General features: G+C 59.3%; 2 protein-coding genes across 2 annotated transcripts; one reads left to right on the top strand and one right to left on the bottom strand.

The window, feature by feature from the left end:
- Positions 1-324: 324 nt before the first annotated feature.
- TMEM218 (transmembrane protein 218) lies at positions 325-3,845 on the top strand (the record flags this gene model as incomplete). The annotated part of the gene is made up of 3 exons (XM_084275072.1): positions 325-434; positions 525-630; positions 3,378-3,845. 3 exons carry the CDS (start codon positions 325-327, stop codon positions 3,510-3,512), a joined length of 351 nt encoding a protein of 116 aa, XP_084131198.1. The 3' UTR covers positions 3,513-3,845.
- A 5,712-nt stretch (positions 3,846-9,557) lies between these two features.
- Positions 9,558-19,564, bottom strand: SLC37A2 (solute carrier family 37 member 2). Its single transcript, XM_084274976.1, has 18 exons — positions 19,479-19,564; positions 17,858-17,939; positions 17,669-17,756; positions 17,227-17,305; positions 16,941-17,076; positions 16,436-16,512; positions 15,648-15,814; positions 15,478-15,515; positions 14,472-14,654; positions 14,245-14,335; positions 14,102-14,164; positions 13,837-13,922; positions 12,948-12,996; positions 12,269-12,342; positions 11,714-11,792; positions 11,500-11,597; positions 11,117-11,181; positions 9,558-9,838 (listed from the first exon to the last, which is right to left on the bottom strand). The coding sequence occupies exons 1-18, from the start codon at positions 19,535-19,537 to the stop codon at positions 9,823-9,825; spliced, it is 1,530 nt and encodes a 509-aa protein (XP_084131102.1). The 5' UTR covers positions 19,538-19,564; the 3' UTR covers positions 9,558-9,822.
- Positions 19,565-20,246: the final 682 nt, after the last annotated feature.

Below are 20,246 nucleotides of genomic sequence, written 5' to 3'. Positions count from 1 at the left end.
GGCTGTCCCTGAGGCCAGCCAGGCCTAAACCACCACAAACTTGGACGGTGAGACCCAAGTACCGGCACAGCCACCCATCAAACCACCCCAGCCAGGGTCCAACCGGTGAGATGGGACAGGGAAGAAGCTGGGATTTAAAAACCGGGCAGGAAAAGGGCGCTGAGAAGGGGAATCCCCCTCCACCTTAGGAGCCCGCCCAAGCCATGCCCCCTCTCCCCGCCCTACAGCCAATGGAAAGCGGCGGCTGAGCGGAGGGCGGCTCTGATTGGTTTAGCCGGCGCGGCGCGGCGCTGTTGCCAGGGGGAAGCGGCGGTGTGGCGCGGCATGGCGGGCGCGGTGCTGGGAGTGGGCTGGGGTGTGCTGGTGCTGCAGCTGCTCTGGGCTCTGGCGCTGCTGCTGTGCCTGGCGCTCTGCCGCGCGTCCGGACGGGCACGGTGAGCAGCGGGAAGGGGCTGGGGGCAAGGAATCAGGCCCCCCCCACCCCGGTGCTGAGCCCGCCCCGCCCGCTTCTCCCCTCCCCGCAGGTTCGCCGTTGCGCTGGTGACGCTGGGAGCCGCCATCCTCAGCGCCGCCCTGTTGCTCTTCCCCCGGGAAGCCGAGAGCCCGGCCCCAGCCGCCGCCGCCGCAGAGGTGAGCCCACGCCGCGGTCTGCGAGGGCGAGCGGGCCCGGGGGTAGCGGGACCTTAGCGCGGGGAGAGCCCCCGTGGCTGCCCCGAGGCCCCGGGGATGGGGCTTTGCCTCAGGGACAGCCCCCATGGGTGCCCCATGGCCTTGGGATGGGGCTTTGCCTCAGGGACAGCCCCCATGGGTGCCCCATGGCTGCAGACATGGGGCTTTGCCTCAGGGTCATCCCCCATGGGTGCCCCATGGCCCTGGACATGGGGCTTTGCCTCAGAGACAGCCCCGTGGGTGCTCCATGGCCTTGGGATGGGGCTTTGCCTCAGGGACAGCCCCCATGAGTGTCCCATGGCCCTGGACATGGGGTTTTGCCTCAGGGATAGCCCCATGGGTGTCCCGTGGCCCCAGACATGGGGCTTTGCCTCAGGGACAGCCCCCATGGGTGTCCTGTGGCCCTGGACATGGGGCTTTGCCTCAGAGACAGCCTCGTGGGTGCTCCATGGCCTTGGGATGGGGCTTTGCCTCAGGGACAGCCCCCATGGGTGTCCCATGGCTGCAGACATGGGGCTTTGCCTCAGGGACAGCCCCATGGGTGTCCCATGGCTGCAGACATGGGGCTTTGCCTCAGGGACAGCCCCATGGGTGTCCCATGGCTGCAGACATGGGGCTTTGCCTCAGGGACAGCCCCATGGGTGTCCCATGGCCTTGGGATGGGGCTTTACCTCAGGGACAGCCCCCATGGGTGTCCCGTGGCCCCAGGGATGGGGCTTTGCCTCAGGGACAGCCCCATGGGTGTCCCGTGGCCCTGGACATGGGGCTTTGCCTCAGGGACAGCCCCATGGGTGCCCCATGGCCTTGGGATGGGGCTTTGCCTCAGGGACAGCCCCCATGGGTGTCCCGTGGCTGCAGACATGGGGCTTTGCCTCAGGGACAGCCCCCATGGGTGCCCCGTGGACTTGGGATGGGGCTTTGCCTCAGGGACAGCCCCCATGGGTGCCCCATGGCCCCGGGATGGGGCTTTGCCTCAGGGACAGCCCCCATGGGTGCCCCATGGCCCCGGGATGGGGCTTTGCCTCAGGGACAGCCCCCAGGGTGTCCCGTGGCCCCAGACATGGGGCTTTGCCTCAGGGACAGGACCCGTGGGTGCCCCATGGCCTTGGGATGGGGCTTTACCTCAGGGATAGCCTCAGGGCTGCCCTGAAGCCCCGGGGATGGGTCTTTACCTCAGGGACAGCCTCAGGGCTGCCCTGAAGCCCCGGGGATGGGTCTTTACCTCCGGTGAGTGCCCTGTGCTGCTTTTCCAGGCTCCTGCAGCTCCTGCTCCAGCCCCTGTCCGCGCAGGCTGTGTCTGTCACTCACGTAGCAGGGATCCCTTTATTTCCTGCCCCAAATCCCCTATTTACCTGCCGTTACACAGGAGCCATGGGCTCTAGCTCCCATCTCCAGGCACCAGGGGCTCTGTGCAGGAATGGCTTTGATCTCTCCAAGCAGCTTCTGCTCCCTTTCTGCCATCATCACCTTTCACAGCTTGGGCCTGGCTCTCCCTGCTCCACCAGCCTCCAACTTCCAGCAGCCCATGGAGCCTGCCATAGCCCTGTGGCAGGTCGTTTTGAGAATTCCCTCCTTCATTCTGCAGCCTTTCACTTGCCCCCAGCTCTGTTTTCTAGTTTAACCCCTCTCTGGCTCTCTCACAGGTTATCACCATGCTCAGGTTTTTGTCAGGCACAAGGATCTCCCCATTTGGGGTCACCCCCGCTGCTGTCTCGAGCTTCCCCAGAGCTCTTTGAGCTACGAATACACCAAGTTTCACGGCGTTTTAGGTGCTGTTTTCTCTGTTCTATTATTAATGCACATTAATTATTGCTCTTCTAGACCTTGATCTGTGTAAATCCCTACTAAACATCCTTGTAAGGGGTTTTTTTTCCTCCCCTCTTCCCTCTCTGCCATGCGTGGGACCTGCTCATGTAGAGGTTGGAAGTGAGATGAAGGGCAGCCCTGTGCATGTTTGTGCCTGGGAGGCCAACAGGAATGGAAAGCTTCTATTATTTTAGTTTTTTTTTTTGAATCTTCAATTGGCTTGGACCTTGCCCTGAGTATCAATAATACATGACCTGGGCTTCCTGCCCCGAATCTCTGCTAATTGGCTAATTAAAAAGTGAAACGTGCAGAAGGGAGCCAAGGCGTTGCTCACAAGAGACTCTTTTTTCTGCAGCAGCACCAAGGCTGAGCGTGTGCTAATGTGATTTATAAAACCAAGCTGGGGGTGAGAGGAGCTCTGAGGTAGTCTCAGGGGCTGAGAGGAGGATTTTTTGGAAGCAGTTTGCTTGCAGTTGGCTTATGGCTTCTTCCCCCCCCCCCCTCCACCTCAGCCCTGTTTCCATTCACAGCCTCCCTGGGAGGATTGTGGCTGGAGAGAGCTGCTACAGGCTTTGGCTTGTGTTTCCTTCCCTGTGCTGCTCCTTTCCTCCCTGTTCCCTTTCCCACAAGGGACTTTTTCAGGAGGAAAGGGACTTTCCCTTCAGACACCTGTCTCACACCTCCCTTGCCACAGACAGCGCTGGTGTCAGGGCTGACAAACGAGGGCAGAAATCTCAGGGACCCCCAAAGATTTTTTTCCTCCTGGGGTGATCTTTTTGGACAGCCTTCTTTTCCAGGACAGGGCATGCTCCCCCCCCTGCCTCCTGGAGCAGACCAAGGCTGTGCCATGTTGTAGTGTTGCTATTCTGGGGTGTTTCTTTAACCCTCCCTGTTCTCTGCAGATCGTGGACACCTTCTTTATCGGCCGCTTCGTCCTGCTGGCCGTGATGAGCCTGGTTGTGCTCGGGTGCATCTTCCTGCTCCTGATCTACCACCTCATGGAGCCTGTGCACGCCAAACCACTCCATGGCAGCTAGCTATCTCCAAGAGGACATCCCATTTTCATGGTGGTAAACCAGGAAGGGAGACCAGGAGACTGTTCTGGAGGGGAACATGCTGGTTTTTCCCAGCTCAGAGCTGGAGAAGCCGGTCGTCGGTTGCGCCCAGCGCTGCCTCTTTCATCTTCAGAGCAAAGTGTGGACTGAGCCACCTTCCTCTTCAATGGCAGGGGGGGTGTGAAAGCTTCCACAGGCTCCAAAGGTGTTTTAACCTCTCTCTTCTCTTTTACAGGAGAGTTGAAGCTTTGTGCTCGATTCAATGAGCTGAGTTTGTTACTGTTAGCCACAAGAGATGGTTTGTTATGATTCCTTTTTCACCTGAGTTTAATAAAACTCTCTGAGAAGCTCTTGGCTCAGCCTTTGTTTTGTTCTCCATGACTGTCACCTTTGCCACCCTTTGGTGACAGCACCTCTGGGAAATGCCTTTTCCCATGGCAGAGGCAGGGAGCGTGTTCTGGGCTCCTCAGCATCAGAAGGACATGGAGGTCCTGGAGCGTGTCCAGAGAAGGGCAACCAGGCTGGGGAAGGGGCTGGAGGGCAAATCCTCTGAGGAGCGGCTGAGGGAGCTGGGGGTGTTGAGCCTGGAGAAGAGGAGGCTGAGGGGAGCCCTTCTCCCCACCTCCCCTGCCCTGCCAGGAGGGTGCAGAGAGGTGGGCGCTGGTCTCTCCAGCCAGGGGCCAGGAGCTGGGACAAGGGGCAATGGGCTCAAGCTGCGCCAGGGCAGGGTCAGAGCAGCTGTGAGGAGAGAATTCTTCCCTGGCAGAGTTGTCAGGGCCTGGCCCAGGCTGCCCAGGGAGGGGGCTGAGTCCCTGCCCCTGGGTGTGTTTAACAGAGGGGAGATGAGGTGCTCAGGGAGCTGGTTTAGCACAGGACAGGAATGGTTGGACTCAATCTGAAAGGTCTTTCCCAGCCTTGATTCTGTCAGGAGCCTGAGGTGCCTCCCTGGGTGGGCAGTTGGGAGCTTCACAGTTCCCTCTACCCTAAAACACGAAATCCTCGCTCACACCACAGATGTAAAGTCAGTAGTTGACTCTGACACCTCAATACCTAAGGCAGGGGGGAACCCCACTTTTTATGTTGTTCAGCAGCACCACTGGGGTCAAATCCCATTTCTTTTCTCCCTATTTTTTCCATGGAAGCAGGGAAGAGTGGTCCTGCTGAAGCCAAGTGAGGAAGAGAAGGAGCCTTTACCATCCATACTGTGCTGGGAGAGGTTCCCACAGCTGCCCCACGGTGGCTGCTGGAGGTGAGTGATGTTTTCTGGCCCTGGAGGGATGAAGCCAGCAGCGGGTAGTGCTGTGAGCTGCAAGCCCTGGGTGGTGCTCAGGGGCAGGACAGCCAAAATCCTGAGGGCAAGAAACTCACAGCTCTCACATGGATTATTTTTAACCCTCCATTTCAGTGACCTTTTTTCCTTCTCCTTTTGAACCAAAGATGGTGAACAGCAAAGAAAAACAACCAGCCAGCTTCTGCCAGCCCTGTCCTGCCAGCTGTCAGTCACAAAATACTGCTGGCAGGAGAGGAAAGATTAAGAAGGCAGAGCTAGAGGGCTCCCAGACACTGCTTCCCTGGCAGGAAAATGCCCCAACGCCCTGGAGCCCCAACTCAGCCAGCTACAAACCCTGTAAGCACATCTCAAAAGGCCAGAGGAGAGAGGTATGTCTGCTTTTCCAGCTGCCTACATGCTCAATCCCTTCCCATGGTGAGCCCTGTGTCCCAGCTCACCCTGCTGCTGCACCTTCACTCCCCAGGCTGGTTGCTGGGATGCCAGCCCGACCCATGGGGAAGCTGCCATGGGGAAGCTGCGGTCAAAGCAGCTGGGGCACTAAACCAAACCAGTCCAATCCTGGTAGCAGAATGTGAAGCCTCTCCTGGATTTGCACTGCAAGCAAACCCCAAAATATCTGCTTTTTTTTCTTTTTTCCATCCCCTTAATCCTTTTCTAGCTAAAACCAGTTGAAAAGGCTCGTGGCACTTGGGGGAGAGAGGGGAGCTGCGCTGCAGGAGGGGATGTGATGGCTCTCTGCCGTCAGAATGCCACTTCAGCTCTTTCTTTCTCCACTTAAGGGGATTTTTTAAGAGCCCCACATGCTCTCCTTCCCCTCCTCCAGGCTTCTCAGGCTCCATCCTCATCCTCTGCAGCGGGGAACGACCGGCTGGATGAACTCAACCCAGAGCTCTCTCCTTCTATTTATTTATTCTGGGTCGACTCTGCTCCCTCTCCACACAGGGGCTTTCCAGACAGTTCCTGTTTATTTTTGGGAAAGGAAAGACCACGTCAAGGAATTGGTATGAGCTGGAGCTGCTTTCCAACCAGCCCCAAATGGTGATATTTTTTTTTTTAGGGGTGGGGTTTTTTTTGCTGCCACCCCCCACCCAAACCTCCAGCTCCTGGCTGGTAACGTCTCCTTAGCACATCTGCTCCCCGATGATTTATTTGAATCTTGCAGCCCATGTGAGGCAGGAGGGTGGGATTGGCTTCAATCCCAACCTCTGGATCACTGGTGAAGGTGTTGGGAGCTCAGGAGATGATAGCCAAGGAGTCTTTGGTTTTCTTGCCCCCCAAAAAATTGCTAGCAAATGATCCCAGCTTTCCTCCTCCGGGCTGGGAGCGCTGGGTGCTCCATGGCCCAAGCAGCCAGCTCTGTGCAGGCAAAAAATGCCACTAAATCCTGGTGAAAGGAACCAAAATGGGATGTTTGCAAAAGAAGATCCCAGGAGGAAGGCAGCTGAGCTTTCAGGTCAGGTGGGAAAACAGCCCTTTTCGCCCACCCCTCCCCTTAATTCCCTGCCAAGCTCCGTAGAAACCAGCAAGGATGCTCCTGGGATGCTGGTACCTGGGTTGTCCCAAGGCTGGATGATGAGTGGGGACACTGGTACCTGGGTCATCCTGAGGCTGGATGATGGGTGGGGACACAGGTACCTGGGTCATCCTGAGGCTGGATGATGAGTGGGGACACTGGTACCTGGGTCATCCTGAGGCTGGATGATGAGCAGGGACACTGGTACCTGGGTTGTCCTGAGGCTGGATGATGAGCAGGGACACTGGTACCTGGGTCACCCCGAGGCTGGATGATGAGCAGGGACACTGGTACCTGGGTTGTCCTGAGGCTGGATGATGAGTGGGGACACTGGTACCTGGGTCATCCTGAGCCTGGATGATGAGCGGTACCAGAGGGAGAGCGAATGTCTGGAGGAGAAACTCCTCTCCTTGATTTAAGGTCTCTGCTGGCACTTCATTCCCTCACTGCTAAGAACCTGGCCCCTTATTTCCACCTTGACTCTGCTGACTTCAGCTTCCCCCCCTGCTGCCATATCCAGCTTTGCCTTTGGCTGCTAATTAAAAAGCCCTTCAGCGCTCCAGAGGTAATTAGTGCCCCGCGCCCCGGCCGCCTTCACCTTCACGGCAGCTCCAAACCTCCAGCCCCTTCCCAGGCAGCACAGCTCGGGGAGCGGGGGGACACTGGGGCAGGATGGAGGGTGTGGTGTCACCTCTGCAGTTTGCCAAGTGTGATAGAATCCCAGCTCTGGGTTGGGAGGGACCCCAAGGGTCACAGAGCTCCAACCCCCTGCCACAGGCAGGGACACCAACCTCCAGGCCTGGAGCTACACAAGGTTGCCCAGGGCCCCAGTCAACCTGGCCTTGAACACCCTCAGGGATGGGGCACCCACCCCCTCTCTGGGCAGCCCCTTCCAGCCCCTCACCACTCTCTCTGCAAAGAACTTCCCCCTAATCTCTCCTCTCCCCCTTCCCTCCTCCAGCTTCACTGAACCAGACAAGGTGAGACTCACAGACTTCTCCCAGAGGATCCCAGCTCCTTTTAAGGTCCTTTGGTTGGGGCAAACGCAGGGGACCCCCTCTGCCTTCACACCCATCCCTCCATCTCTAAAATTCCAGCGCCACCTGGGGTTTTCTTTGGCATTTACCTTCTTTTTTTCTTCTTTTTTACCTTCTGTTTTTAAAGTTTAAAGCTGTTGTGGGCTGCCCAGCCTTTCTTCACGCTCCCAGCAGCGCAGCCAAAGCTGCTCAGACTTTCCAAACACGAGCAGGACATGGCCCAAGCCTAAATTTGTCCAGGAAAAAAACTATGAGCAGCTGAAAGAACAGGCAGGAGGTGTGTGTTCTGGGGAGGAGGGAACCCCCCCAAACCAATCCAACTTGCTTTTGCAATAAGCCCCTGCATGTATTGAGGCTTTGGGGGTTTTTTATTGCTTGAAAATGTGTTTCAACCCCCTTCCCCCCCATCATCCCCAAGGAGGTGGATGGGAATTAACCAGAGGGATCCCAGCCATAGATACAGCCTGGGAGAAGAGCTCCTGGAGAGCAGCCCTGCTGAGAAGGACCTGGGTGTCAGGGTGGGTGAGGAGCTTCCCCTGAGCCAGCAGTGGCTCTGGCAGCTGGGAAGGGCGATGGGATCCTGGGCTCCATCAGCAGAGGGGTGGCAGCAGGGACAGGGAGGGGATTGTCCCTCTCTGCTCTGCCCTGGGGAGGCCCCAGCTGGAGTCCTGTGTCCAGAGCTGGGGCCCCAGCACAAGGAAGATGTGGGACTGGTGGAGAGGGGTCAGAGGAGCCCCGGAGGGGATCAGAGGGCTGGAGCAGCTCCCCTACGGAGAGAGGCTGAGGGAGCTGGGCTGGCTCAGCCTGGAGAAGAGAAGGCTGTGGGGGGACCTCATTGCAGCCTCCCAGTCCCTGAAGGGAGCAGAGGAGCAGGAGGGGAATCAGCTTGTTCAAGGGCAGAGACTGGCAGGACAAGGGGGCTGGAGTAAAGCTGGAGGAGGGAAGGGTGAGAGGAGAGATTAGGGGGAAGTTCTTTGCAGAGAGAGTGGTGAGGGGCTGGAAGGGGCTGCCCAGAGAGGGGGTGGGTGCTCCATCCCTGGGGGTGTTCAAGGCCAGGTTGGCTGGGGCCCTGGGCAACCTTGTGTAGCTCCAGGCCTGGAGGTTGGTGGCCCTGCCTGTGGCAGGGGGGTTGGAGCTCTGTGACCCTTGGGGTCCCTTCCAACACAGACCATCCTATGATTCTCTGATCTCCACTCCTGGGGGGTCAGTGTGGAGGGCACTGAAGTCCATCCCCCCCTTGACCACGTAGCTGCCGCTCGGAGTCGCCGTCTCGCCCCGCACAGCTGCAGCACCTCACAGGGGTTCTCAGGGACCTGAGCCAACCAGCCAGCAGGTTTCCTTCTTTTTCTTCTTTTCTATTTTTTTATTCCCCCTTTGCTGGAAACCAGCACTTAATAAAAAAACACATCAGGCCCCAGATGTTGTCTCCTCAGGTTAAGCTCTGAGGAGGTGAAGTCAGTTCCAGTTTGGATTTATATTGGGTATAAACACAGCACCTGGAGCTGCTCCCCTGGCTGGAGAGCCAGAGCCTGCCCAGGCACCATCCCTCCACGATGGACACACCTCAGGTCTTGTGAACACCCTGTGTGCCCCAGCTCTTCTCACATCAAAGTTTGGGGGTCCCCTCATGAGCACCCTGCCCCAGAACTCCAGCTTCCCAGACCCACCTCTGCCCCAGGCAGCACACAGGGCCAGCCTGGTGTGGTTTAATCATCCCCCCCACCCACCCCAGGGCCCTGTGCTGCTAACTCCTAATTAAGAGGCATCTAATGAAGACTGTCAGCTGGACTGAGGGAGAGCAGCTGATGCATGACTAGGGCATCCTTCTTTTGGGGCTAAATGGTGTGAATTAGGAAAAATACTGGAGTTTGGGGTGGTTTTGTTGGGGTTTTTTTTTGCAGTGGGATGAGACGAGGGGCAAAACCAGCTTAATCTGGGGTTAGTTCCCAGCTTCATATTCCTCCCCAGTGAAAAGGCCAGGATGCTCTTCACACTCTTGGGCTGTGAGGTGGCACTTTAAAGTGATTTGGCACCATCCTCTTGGTCCAATATCCTGCAATATTGGCACTGGGATGGGATGGGATGGACACTGAGAGGCTGCACGTGGGGAAAAGCAAGAAAGAGGGGTGCAGTCACCTCCCCTGAGCTGGCTGAGCCCCACCAGGGAAGGGCATGGAGTTGGCAGCACAGTTTTTGCACGTTTTTATTAACAAACCAGCTGAGAATCAGCCCAGAAAACCAGTTGGCTGGGGCCCTGGGCCCGTTCCTTGGCGCTGCCGTCCTCCGAAGCCAACCCACCCTGGCGGTAGGAGCCCGCCGGGCCGGGCCTGAACCTGTGCCTCAGCTCTGCCTGAGATGAACGAGGTTCTCCTGGCATCCCCCAAGCCTCTCTCCTCCCCCCCTGGCCAGGATGGGGGTCGGGGGGTGGTGGTGGTGGGGCAGGGGGGCACGTCAAAACTCCTTAAACCTGGGGGAAGAGAAGCGGGTGGCTGAACGCAACGGCCTGGGGGTGGAATCAGAGATGGGCACCACGGTGCTGCTGGAGAGATGGAAAGGGAGAAGGGCTCTTCTGGGCAAGCCCCCCCCCTGCACCATGAACCCTTGGAGGCACAAGGAGGAGATCTGGCCACCCTTTTGTCTCCTGCCAAAGCTGAAATGGCCCCAGAAAGACAAGAAACCCAGCGTTCGGGGCCTCCTCTCCACAAGCTGCTCCCCAAAGCCCTGAAAGGCAAGATGGGATTTCCACACAGCCAGACACCTGCTTCCCCCAGCACCCAGCAGCTGGATTTTTTGGTGCAGATTTTGCTGCCAACATGGCCAGGACAGTGCTGGCCCCAGCACAGGAGAGCAGAACCCAACAGCCCTCCACCAGCCGCTGGAGAAGGAGGTTTGGGCCACACTTACCACAGCGTGAGGCCCAGACTGCAGGTCTGTCACCTGCAAACACAAGACATAAGGGACCCAACGTTCATGGGGCAGGGGGTGGCATCCAGGGTTTGGTACCCTGACTTGCCAGGATTGCCTGTGACCCATCAGTGCTGTGAGCCATCAGTGTCCTTGGGGGGGGGGGGGGGGGGCGCTTGGTGGCAATGGGAGGTGGGCCAGTGCTGATTCAGAGGTTGTTTACACCTTTGCTGCAGTGATTTGATTAGTGAGTGCCCCCTCCACCCCTGTGTAATCAAGCTCGTTAGCGCCGGTGGGCAAGTCAGCCTAGACATTCAAGTGCTGTTAATCAATCCTTTGCTAATGGGGTGCCTGGGCTGATGGTTCCCAGCCGCCCTCCTTCCCCAGCCAGTGTGATTTGATCCCAAATCTTCATCTTGGCCCTTGATCTGCTGTTTGGAGGCTGAGCCAGCCAAGTGGAACCCAAAATTGGGGTGAATCAGGCCCCTGTTTGCATTGAACCCTTGGGATACTCACGCTGAGCTACTTCCCGTCCAGCACTGACTCTGTTAGCTGCACGCTAGAGCTACAAAGACAGGATGGCATGTTTAGCACCAAGGGGGTTGTTTGGGAGGTGTGGATGGCTAAAATCCCTGTGGGAGCTGCCCTGGCTTAAGGCAGGAATGTCTTTGCTCCCCCAGGAGCAAGACACTGGGCAGATGGCCTCATGAAACCTGTCATGACACCCAGATGGAGATGCAGCAGTGACATCAAGGGGTAACAAACGGCTTGCTGGAGTGGTGCTGGTGCTGTGTTTTGGCATGGTGGGACCAGAGGCTGCCCTGGGGTGGGACATACGTACCCTCTTTTCCTTGCCATGAAGCCAAACCAGCCACGGACCTCTTTAACCACCACACGAGCCAGGAGCTGCAGGAGGAAAGGTGGAGGGGATGACAACTCTGCAACCACCAGCCTCAGCACCAGCATTCCCATCACCAAGACAGAAATTTAAGGCTCTTCCTAGGCAAGGCTGCATGGACTACAACCAGGCATGGAGGTCATTAGGAAAAGCCAAAGTGAGGAGGGGAAGATTTGGAGACCCTACAGGGCTTTGCTGCACCCAGCTGTCTCCTGAGGAGCATCCCTGCCCTCCATCCCTTCCCTCTGCTGGTGGGCAGGCAGCTAGAAGGGAACCACTGGAATATCCAGGATGGCAAAACTAAGTCCTGCTGAGGAGGGACCTACCAGGCAAGCCAAGACATCAGCTGCTATCAGCATGTAGAAGACGTTGTTCCAGCCTGTGGGGGAGATGAGCCCCGCGAGCAGCGGCCCCAGTGCAGCACCTGTGAAGGGGCAGAAAGCACATTGGGAGGTGCATGGGGCAGAGGGGACCAGGACACCCCTCCAGCACTGTGTCCCCAGGAGAAATTGGCGCTTGGCATCCCCTGGGTGCCCATACCTATGGATCCTGTGCCATCAATGATGGCTGTGACGGTGGAAAGGGCTTTGGCGTTGCCTTTGAGAGACTCGTGGGTTCCCTGTAGGGATGGAGGAGCAAAATGTAAGGAGGGACAACAGCTTTGGGGGTCCAAGTCCCAGCTTGAAGCCTTTGGTGCCCCCAGGATGCAATTCCCATGCATTGGAGCCAGCCATGGCAGGGAAAGACCAAACTTGGGATGCTGCCTACAGCCAAACTATGGCAAAACTGGGCTTGCAAGCAGCAGGCAGCCAGCCCAGGTGACTTCCCAGCAAATCCTCCCTTTGAGATTGTGCTTAGAGTCCTGTGGCTGAGGTGACACAGCAATGGGGAGGGGGGGAAGCCGTGTTAAAGGGAGTGTGTGGACCCCAGCGGGAGGTGTGACAGCCCTGCCTTTCTCCACTGGGCTTAGGGGCATGGGGAAAACAAAGCTAACATGGGCAAAGCATCCCAGAAAAACATCCCTCCAGGAAAAGAGGGAGCAGCCTGTGGATGGGCAGGGCAGCTGCAGGGAGGGGTGTGCAGGGCACCTCTTACCAGGTCTGCCGAAACCGCTGTCGTGATCAGAGCGTAGGGCCCGTTAACCAGAGCGCCACAGACAACCAGCATCGCTGCCCAGGGGCAAGGTGGCCACAGAGGTACCCAGGAAGAGAAGGAGGTTTGATGTTCAGGGAGCAGCAGGACGTTGGGTCCATCATCCCCCAGCTCTGTGCCTGGACACCGCGGTGCCCCACAGCCATCTCCTGCTCATTCCTCTTTTCCCCGGGGAGATCCCACCCAGCAGGCAGCAAATGCGTTCCCAGAACAACCCTCCCCCAAATTCTGGGGGAGAGGAGAGGAAGAGGGAGAGGGAGAGGGAGAGGGAGAGGGAGAGGGAGAGGGAGAGGGAGAGGGAGAGGGGAGGGGAGGGGAGGGGAGGGGAGGGGGAGGGGAGGGGAGGGGAGGGGAGGGGAGGGGAGGGGAGGGGAGGGGAGGGGAGGAGGAGAGGAGAGGGAGAGGGGAGGGGAGGGGAGGGGAGGGGAGGGGAGGGGAGGGGAGGGGAGGGGAGGGGAGGGGAGGGGAGGGGAGGGGAGGGGAGGGGAGGGGAGGGGAGGGGAGGGGAGGGGAGGGGAGGGGAGGGGAGGGGAGGGAGAGAGGAGAGGGAGAGGGAGAGGGAGAGGGAGAGGGAGAGGGAGAGGGAGAGGGAGAGGGGATGAGGCTGCGCTGAGCTCCTTACCTATCGATGTGCCGATGCCGTTCTGGCCAACGTGGTTATACAGGAACAGCTGGAAGAAGAGGTGGGATGGACCAGTTTACAGCTGTTCCAGCTGTTGTCCCAAACCTTTTCCTCACAGCAGCACCCCAGGGACAGGAGGGAGAACGTGGGTACTGGAATTACCGCTGGCACCAAACTTCTCAGGCCACCCCCACCGACCTAACAACCATCCAGCTGGGACAGGGACCCAAGTCCACTCCTGGGTCTGTGTCCCACCTGTCAGCTGAAACACCCAGCACATGGCAGAGGTGTTGCCCCAATTTACAGCCCAGTGAGGCTCGTGCACCCCCCCACTGGTGCTGTGGGGGGACACACAGATGTGACGCAGCCTCTTTGCTTGTCAGCGCACACAACTCCTTCAGAGGAGAGCAGCTCACACCTGCCAGGCTGGGATCCCACCTAATTAACTACTTTTGGGGTTTTGAGCCAGAAAAAGCTCCATGCAGGTGCTCAGGAAGGACATCCTGTCCAAGCCCTGGTGGAGCATGAGGCTGTTGGCATGGGGGCTTTTGGGATGTGAAAGCTGGACCAGCCCAGGAAGACCCTTGAGGCTGTAAGACCCAGCAGAGTTATGGTAGGATGGAAGGAGGGGTGGAGGAAAAACCCCACCCTAAAGGGTTTAGTTTTTGGCTCTTAAGGACTCTGCAATCCCCTCCCCAAACCCCAAGATCTGGCCATCCAGCCCGGGAGCATCTGGGCACGTGGATGGATCCCAGCCTTCACCAAGCATGTGACCAGCTCATCCCAGGGGCTGGGGAAAGGGAAGGCAGCCGTGACACAAAGGAGCCAGAGGAGAGGAAACCCTTGTGACCAGCCTGGGGTTGTTTTTTTCCCCCGTGTGACAACGCACCATGGGAGCAGCAATGACCAGCATCACGCAGCACGTGGCGGCCCTGCCACCAGTGTAGTCGGAGATGAGACCAGCGAAGATCCCCCCTGCCAAGAAGGAGTCCCAGTTGGCCATCACCTTGCCCCAGCAGCACAGCTCCAACCCCAAAATCCAACAGGTTGCTGCACCATCAAGTCCCTTCGTGCCCCAGCAGCTCAGCAAGACCCCCCCCCCCCCCACCATCCATGGTTGACCCCAATAATAACCACCCAGGTCCCTCACAAACCTAAAATGCCCCCAACGTCGAAGAGGGTTGAGAGGTCACCAGCTTCTTTGGCACCAAAATGAGCTGTGAGGGAAGAGAAGAGGGGTGAGGAGATGCTCCCCTTCGCTGGGCTCACTCCATCCTCACCCTCCCCCAAAACTCACCCACGTTCACGATGTAGAGGGGCAGCCAGTAGAGGAAGGTGTAGCTCACCAGCTTGGCAAAGAGCAGGCACAGGGAGAACTCCACCACGCCCTGGGAGGAGAGAAGACATCAGAGGAGCCTCCTTCTCCCAAGCCTCCTCCAGATGGGGGGATTCCTGCCCAGCAGACACCCCCTTGGATGGGGTGAGCTGCCCTGGCTTTGCTCTCTCCTCCATCCCAGGACTCACGGGTATGCGGAGCGCCCCGAGGAAGCTGATGGCTTCGGGCTCCTCAGCTGGCTCCTTGGGGCTGTGGGAGGGATCTGTGCTGCTCTGGCTGGAGATGCTGAGCGGCCCCTCTTTGGAGGTGACAGCTTCAGGATCCTTCTCGCTGGTGGTCACCCCCCCAGCATCCTCCTCATCAGAGGCCATCTGAAAACAAGCCGAAAGCAGGAGGGGGGGCTGTCATTGCTGTGAGGGGCTCAGACGTCAGGTTGGCTGCCAAGATGTGCTCCAGCAGATGCTTATAATGGGGCAGTGAGGAGGAGAACCCTCCAATAAACCAACACTGCTCTGGATCATAGAACCACAGACTGGGCTGGGTTGGAAGGGACCCCAAGGGTCACAGAGCTCCAACCCCCCTGCCACAGGCAGGGACACCAACCTCCAGCCCTGGAGCTACACAAGGTTGCCCAGGGCCCCAGCCAACCTGGCCTTGAACACCCCCAGGGACGGGGCACCCACCCCCTCTCTGGGCAGCCCCTTCCAGCCCCTCACCACTCTCTCTGCAAAGAACTTCCCCCTAATCTCTCCTCTCACCCTTCCCTCCTCCAGCTTCACTCCATCCCCCTTGTCCGGCCAGTCTCTGCCCTTGAACAAGCTGATTCCCCTCCTGTTCCTCTGCTCCCTTCAGGGACTGGGAGGCTGCAATGAGGTCCCCCCACAGCCTTCTCTTCTCCAGGCTGAGCCAGCCCAGCTCCCTCAGCCTCTCTCCGTAGGCGAGCTGCTCCAGCCCTCTGATCCCCTCCGGGGCTCCTCTGACCCCTCTCCACCAGTCCCACACCTTTCTTGTCCTGGGGCCCCAGCTCTGGACACAGGACTCCAGCTGGGGTGAATAGAGAGGGACAATCCCCTCCCTGTCCCTGCTGCCACCCCTCTGCTGATGGACACTGGGACCTGACACCCCAGTTGTTTTGCTGTAAACTGAGCAAACACCCAGCCCAGGACGAGCTCCCGTGCAACGGGTGCGACTCACGTGATGCAGAGGTGGGCTGCAGCCGACATCCTCGGGATCTGCAGGGAGAGAGGAGACCTGGTGAGAGCCTGGACCAGTCCTGATCCACCTGAGAAACGCAGAGAGGGCAGAAACATGGGGCTGGGAACCCCCTGGGGCTGGGAACCCCCTGGGGCTGGGCTGCCACTCACACTCCACGAGGAAGAAGAAGCAGATGATGCCCACAGCAGCGATGATGATGCCGGGTACGACGAAGGACAGGCCCCAGGCAGAGGAAACCCAGACACCGGCGATGAGCGACCCCAAGATGTTGCCGACGGACGTGTGCGAGTTCCAGATGCCCATGATCAAACCTCTCCTAGCCAGGACAGAGATGGGGTCAGCACTGCTGGGGAGGGACCAGGGATCAAGGACCAGGGATCAGGGACCAGGGCTGGGGGTAGCCAGGACAGGGCCAGGGTCAGCATTGCTGGGGAGGGAACAGGGACCAGGGCTGGGGATAGCCAGGACAGGGATGGGGTCAGCATAGCTGGGGAGAGACCAGGGCTGGGGGTAGCCAGGACAGGGCCAGGGTCAGCATTGCTGGGCAGGGACCAGGGCTGGGGGTAGCCAGGACAGAGATGGGGTCAGCATTGCTGGGGAAGGATCAGGGCTGCGGATAGCCAGGACTGAGATGGGGTCAGCATAGCTGGGGAGGGACCAGAGACCAAGGACCAGGGATCAGGGACCAGGGCTGGGGGTAGCCAGGACAGGGATGGGGTCAGCACTGCTGGGGAGGGACCAGGGACCAAGGACCAGGGATCAGGGATCAGGGACCAGGGCTGGGGGTAGCCAGGACAGAGCCAGGGTCAGCATTGCTGGGGAGGGACCAGGGACCAGGGCTGGGGATAACTAGGACGGAGATGGGGTCAGCATTGCTGGGGAGGGACCAGGGCCCAGGGCCCAGGGCCGGGGTGGGACGCACTGGAGGAACACTCACTTTCCCTTCCCGAACCAGTTCCCAACACAGGCCACGACCGAGGGCCAGCCTGTTGTCTGCACCAGCCCATTGCAGACCTGGCAAGAGACAGGCAGCATCACCCAGTGCCACAGCACCCAGCCAGCACCAGCCCAACCCACAGAGCGTGGCCCCGGCGCTGTTTCGGGTACCTGGGCTTGAAAATACCCCCCCTCATCCTGCAGCTGTTGAGAAAACACTTGTGTTTGGTGAGGTTTTTGCCCTGCTGGGGCAATCCCAGAGCCCTTCCCATGGCTGAACTGGGAGCAACTGGCATTGCCAAATCAGCCACCCGCCCTGCTGGGTGGGATGGGCTCACCCAGCAGTTTTGGCACCCACGCCACGCGTGAGCGGGTTTCACAGGGAGTGGAAACTCCCAGCGTTCCCCTGCTCCCCAAAAAGCCACCCCAAATAACCAGGACATGACCCCAAAGTCCTGATCCAGCCCCTGGGCATCCCCCCCCTTCCTACCTCAGCAGCAACTCACCTGCACTATGATGAAGTACCAGAGGACGTGGATGTCCCAGAAGTAGCCGAGGCCGAAGAGCGCGGTGAAGAGCCCGCTCAGCATCATCCCCCCCGACAGGTAGTAGCGCAGGGGGAGGCGCTCCCCAAAAATGCCACTGTGTGGAGAGAGAGAGGGCAGCCCCTGGGTGATGCTGCTGCTGCTGCTGGGTGTTATTCCACCCAGCTGGTGCCCAAATCCCAAGGGAATCCCAGCTTAGCCCTGGGCAGACTGGTGCAAACTGATGGGCTGCAAAAGCCCTGGGTACCTGATGAACATCCCAATGGCATAGGCCACCAGGAAGGCATTATCCAGCGCCCCAAAAAGCTCCTTGTAGTTGTCCCCATCTGGAAAAGAAATATTAAGGCCACATCAGCCTGTGTTGTTTTCCATCCCCCCAAGGCCACCAGGTCCTCACCCCATCCCCAAAACCCCTCCTCCGTGGTGAGGAGGCTTTTGGAGTGTGACTGGGTGTCCTCAGCATTGGGACCCGAAACCATCCAAGCCCAAATTTCACCACCCTCTGCTGCCCTTTGGCCTGGGAACACGGGGCAGGCTCAGGCCACCTAATTACCTCCGGGTGCTTAACGAGCAGCCGGCTGCCTGCCAAAAACCTCTGCTGTGACCTGGCTGAGGGGCATGGCAGGGAGCCCATCTCCCCTGCCCCTGCCTGTAGGTTTTTGGGGTGACCAGGGGGTGCTCAGCCTTACCAAAGGGTGCCCAGCTGCACCACGTGCTGCTGTTGGAGTCATTGTGGGGGTTTGGGCCCAAGGCTGAGCAATTGGGGTGCAACTGGCTCTGCAGGGGGGAAAGAGAGAGAGAGAAGGGGTGAAATGAGGATGCTTGAAGTCCCCCTGTGTCCCCTCTCCCCACTGCTGGGGGGCAAGGTGGGAGCTGACCTTGACGATGCTGATGGGTTTTCGGGAGAGGTGGTAGCTGGTGTAGCTGAGGAAGGTCAGGACCAGTGTCAGACCCCGATACCTGTGGGATAAAGCAGTGGGAAGGGGTCAGGGCTGGTGGGACAAAGGTGGGGACAGGGAGAGGTGACAAAGCCCAGCCCGGTGGGGGGGGGGTCTCAAACAGCACCAGCCTCAGCTGTGCTTGTCTTTCCCTTCCAAAAAGTTGTGCTTTTTGGAGAAAAATATTAGTTAAGGGGGCAAAAATGGGTTGTTTCTGCTTCTTTCCACAGCAAATCCCCCCTCAACATCCACCAGAGACAATTCTGCCAGGCTGGGGAGCTGAACCTCCCCCCCCCTCTCACCCCCCTCTCCCAAAATAGCCAAGGATGGGGCTTTGTGAAAGGTCAGCTGAGCTTTGGGGGGGAAAGAGCTCAGTGGTGTTTCCTCCTCTGCAAAGCCACAGGGTGAGCAAACGCCTCCCCAGCGTCACGGGAGGGAACCGGGCACGAGACCGACACTGATTCATCATCATCATCATCATCATCATTCCCAGTGTTAATTAAAGATGAGCTGGGGGAAAAAAGAAAAGGGGTGGGGGGTGGTTGTACCCCAAGCAATGCCCACTGTGGCTCCTCCACTGAAGAGAGATTTAGGGGGAAATAGGGGGGGAAAATTGGGGGTTGGGGATGCTGCTCCCAAGAAAAGCGATGGATGAAGGCTGGGAAAATGCCCAAGGGGAGCGAGGAGAGACCCCTCCAAGGACCAACACACCCTCCCCCTGTATTTTTAGGGTTAGTTTGGGGTTTTTTTTTCAGTTTGAGCCCATCCCACTCCTCGGCAGAGTTTCACTTCTCCATGAAACCAGAGCAGCTGCAGACACTCTGCACACCCAGGGCAGCCTTCTGCTCCCTACCCCAAAACTTGCTGATGTCTAAACCCCTTCCCCCCCAAAAAAATCCCCATCAAACCCACCCCAACCCCCCCACCACCCAAAAAAATCCCTGCTGATGGCTGCAGGGCTGATCCGAGAGGCTCCAGTAAGAGGGAGGAGAGGAGGAACATCCCATGTGGGTCCCGACTCAGGGTTTGGGGTGGGTCGTGGGGGGGTTATTTTGGGATCCCCCCGTGCGGCGGCGGCTGCAGCGGCTGGAGAAGCGTCTGGGGCCGGGGTTTGGCAACCAAAACAGAGTCGAGAGGTGAAGTAAAACGAACCCAGGAGCCGGTTCGTCAGCTCAGGGCAGGGGATGGAACCGGCGGGAGCTCCGTGCTGGCCGCACGCCACGGGATTGGGATGGGCGAGGGGTTGGCAGGGGTGAGCTGGAAGCTCACCGGGTGCTGGGGGTGTGTGTGTCCCCAAAATCCATCCCATCCAGCCCCGGGATGGGGCCGATACCCCAGTCCCCGAGCTGAGTCCGCTGCCCGAGGGGTGATGCTGGTCCCTGGGCGAGTGTCCCCCACTCCAGGGCCAGTCCCCGGGTCCGAATCGATCCCCACCCTGGTCCCCACCCCTGTCCGGAGCCAGCGCCCCCCGCGCCCCCTCCCATCCCCTCCCCAAGCTGGATCCCGGTGCGGAGCATCCCAGCCCCGCTGCCCAGCCCGGTTCTCCCCGGTCCCCGCTCACCGGCTGTCCCGGGGGAGGGCTCGGAGCAGGCGGACGCCGGGGGCCAGCGCTGCCCTCATGGCGGGAGGCGATGGAGCTGCGGGTCGGGTCGGTGTGTCCCCCCCCCAACACCCCGCAACCCGCCTCCGCGGCTCCTTTTCACCGCCCCGCGGGGCCTCCGCTCCCCGCCCCGGTCCCGCCCCGGCTCCGGCTCCTTTGCCGGCCCACGGGGGCCCCTCGCCCGGCTCCTCCTCCTCCCAAGCGAAAGAGGAGCATCCCCAGGGGCTGGGTGAAAGAGAACTCGAGGGGAAAGCAGAGCTAAAGGGGGCGGTGGGGATGGGGGCATCACCCCCCCCCCCCCACAAACCCCCCCCCATCCCCTTTCCTCAGGGCCCTGGCTGCTGGGTTTAACCCTTCCACTCCCTCCCCAAGGGCTTCAGTGCCCCAAAGTTTGGCTCAGCCCCACCCAGCACTGGTGGGGTTCAAGGGGATGGGGAAAGTCCTGCTCTCCCCTCCCCTAAGTTTCACCCTCCACCCCTCCCAGCGTTCCCATTTACACCCAGGGCTGGAGCCACAGGGGAGGGAAGAGGGCCAGGGATGATTCTATTTAACCATCCTCCTTTGAGCTGTGCCCCAAACCCCTCCCTGGGCCTTTGCAGGACATGCCAGAGGGGGAAATTGGGGGTCTCCAGCCTGGGAACAAGAGGTTAGTACCCCACCAAGGCAAGGCTTGGCCTCAGCCACCCTGAAATCAATTAAACCCCCCCCAAAAACCACCTCCCTGGCCGG

This window comes from Gallinula chloropus, assembly GCF_964237585.1.
Source record: "Gallinula chloropus genome assembly, chromosome: 24".
Lineage (NCBI taxonomy): Eukaryota > Metazoa > Chordata > Aves > Gruiformes > Rallidae > Gallinula > Gallinula chloropus.
The sequence above is the reverse complement of the archived record's forward strand: the minus strand, read 5'-3'. Positions and strand labels throughout refer to the sequence as shown.

What these genes read in the sequence shown, in the direction of transcription:
- SLC37A2 (XM_084274976.1), bottom strand. Translation starts at nt 19,537, where the DNA reads ATGAGGGCAGCGCTGGCCCCCGGCGTCCGCCTGCTCCGAGCCCTCCCC. An exon ending in TGGTCATTGCTGCTCCCATG is followed by an intron (nt 12,997 to 13,836) that starts GTGCGTTGTCAC and finishes CTCTTCTTCCAG; the next exon opens with CTGTTCCTGTATAACCACGT. An exon ending in CGGCATCGGCACATCGATAG is followed by an intron (nt 12,343 to 12,947) that starts GTAAGGAGCTCA and finishes GCCCCTGGGCAG; the next exon opens with CGATGCTGGTTGTCTGTGGC.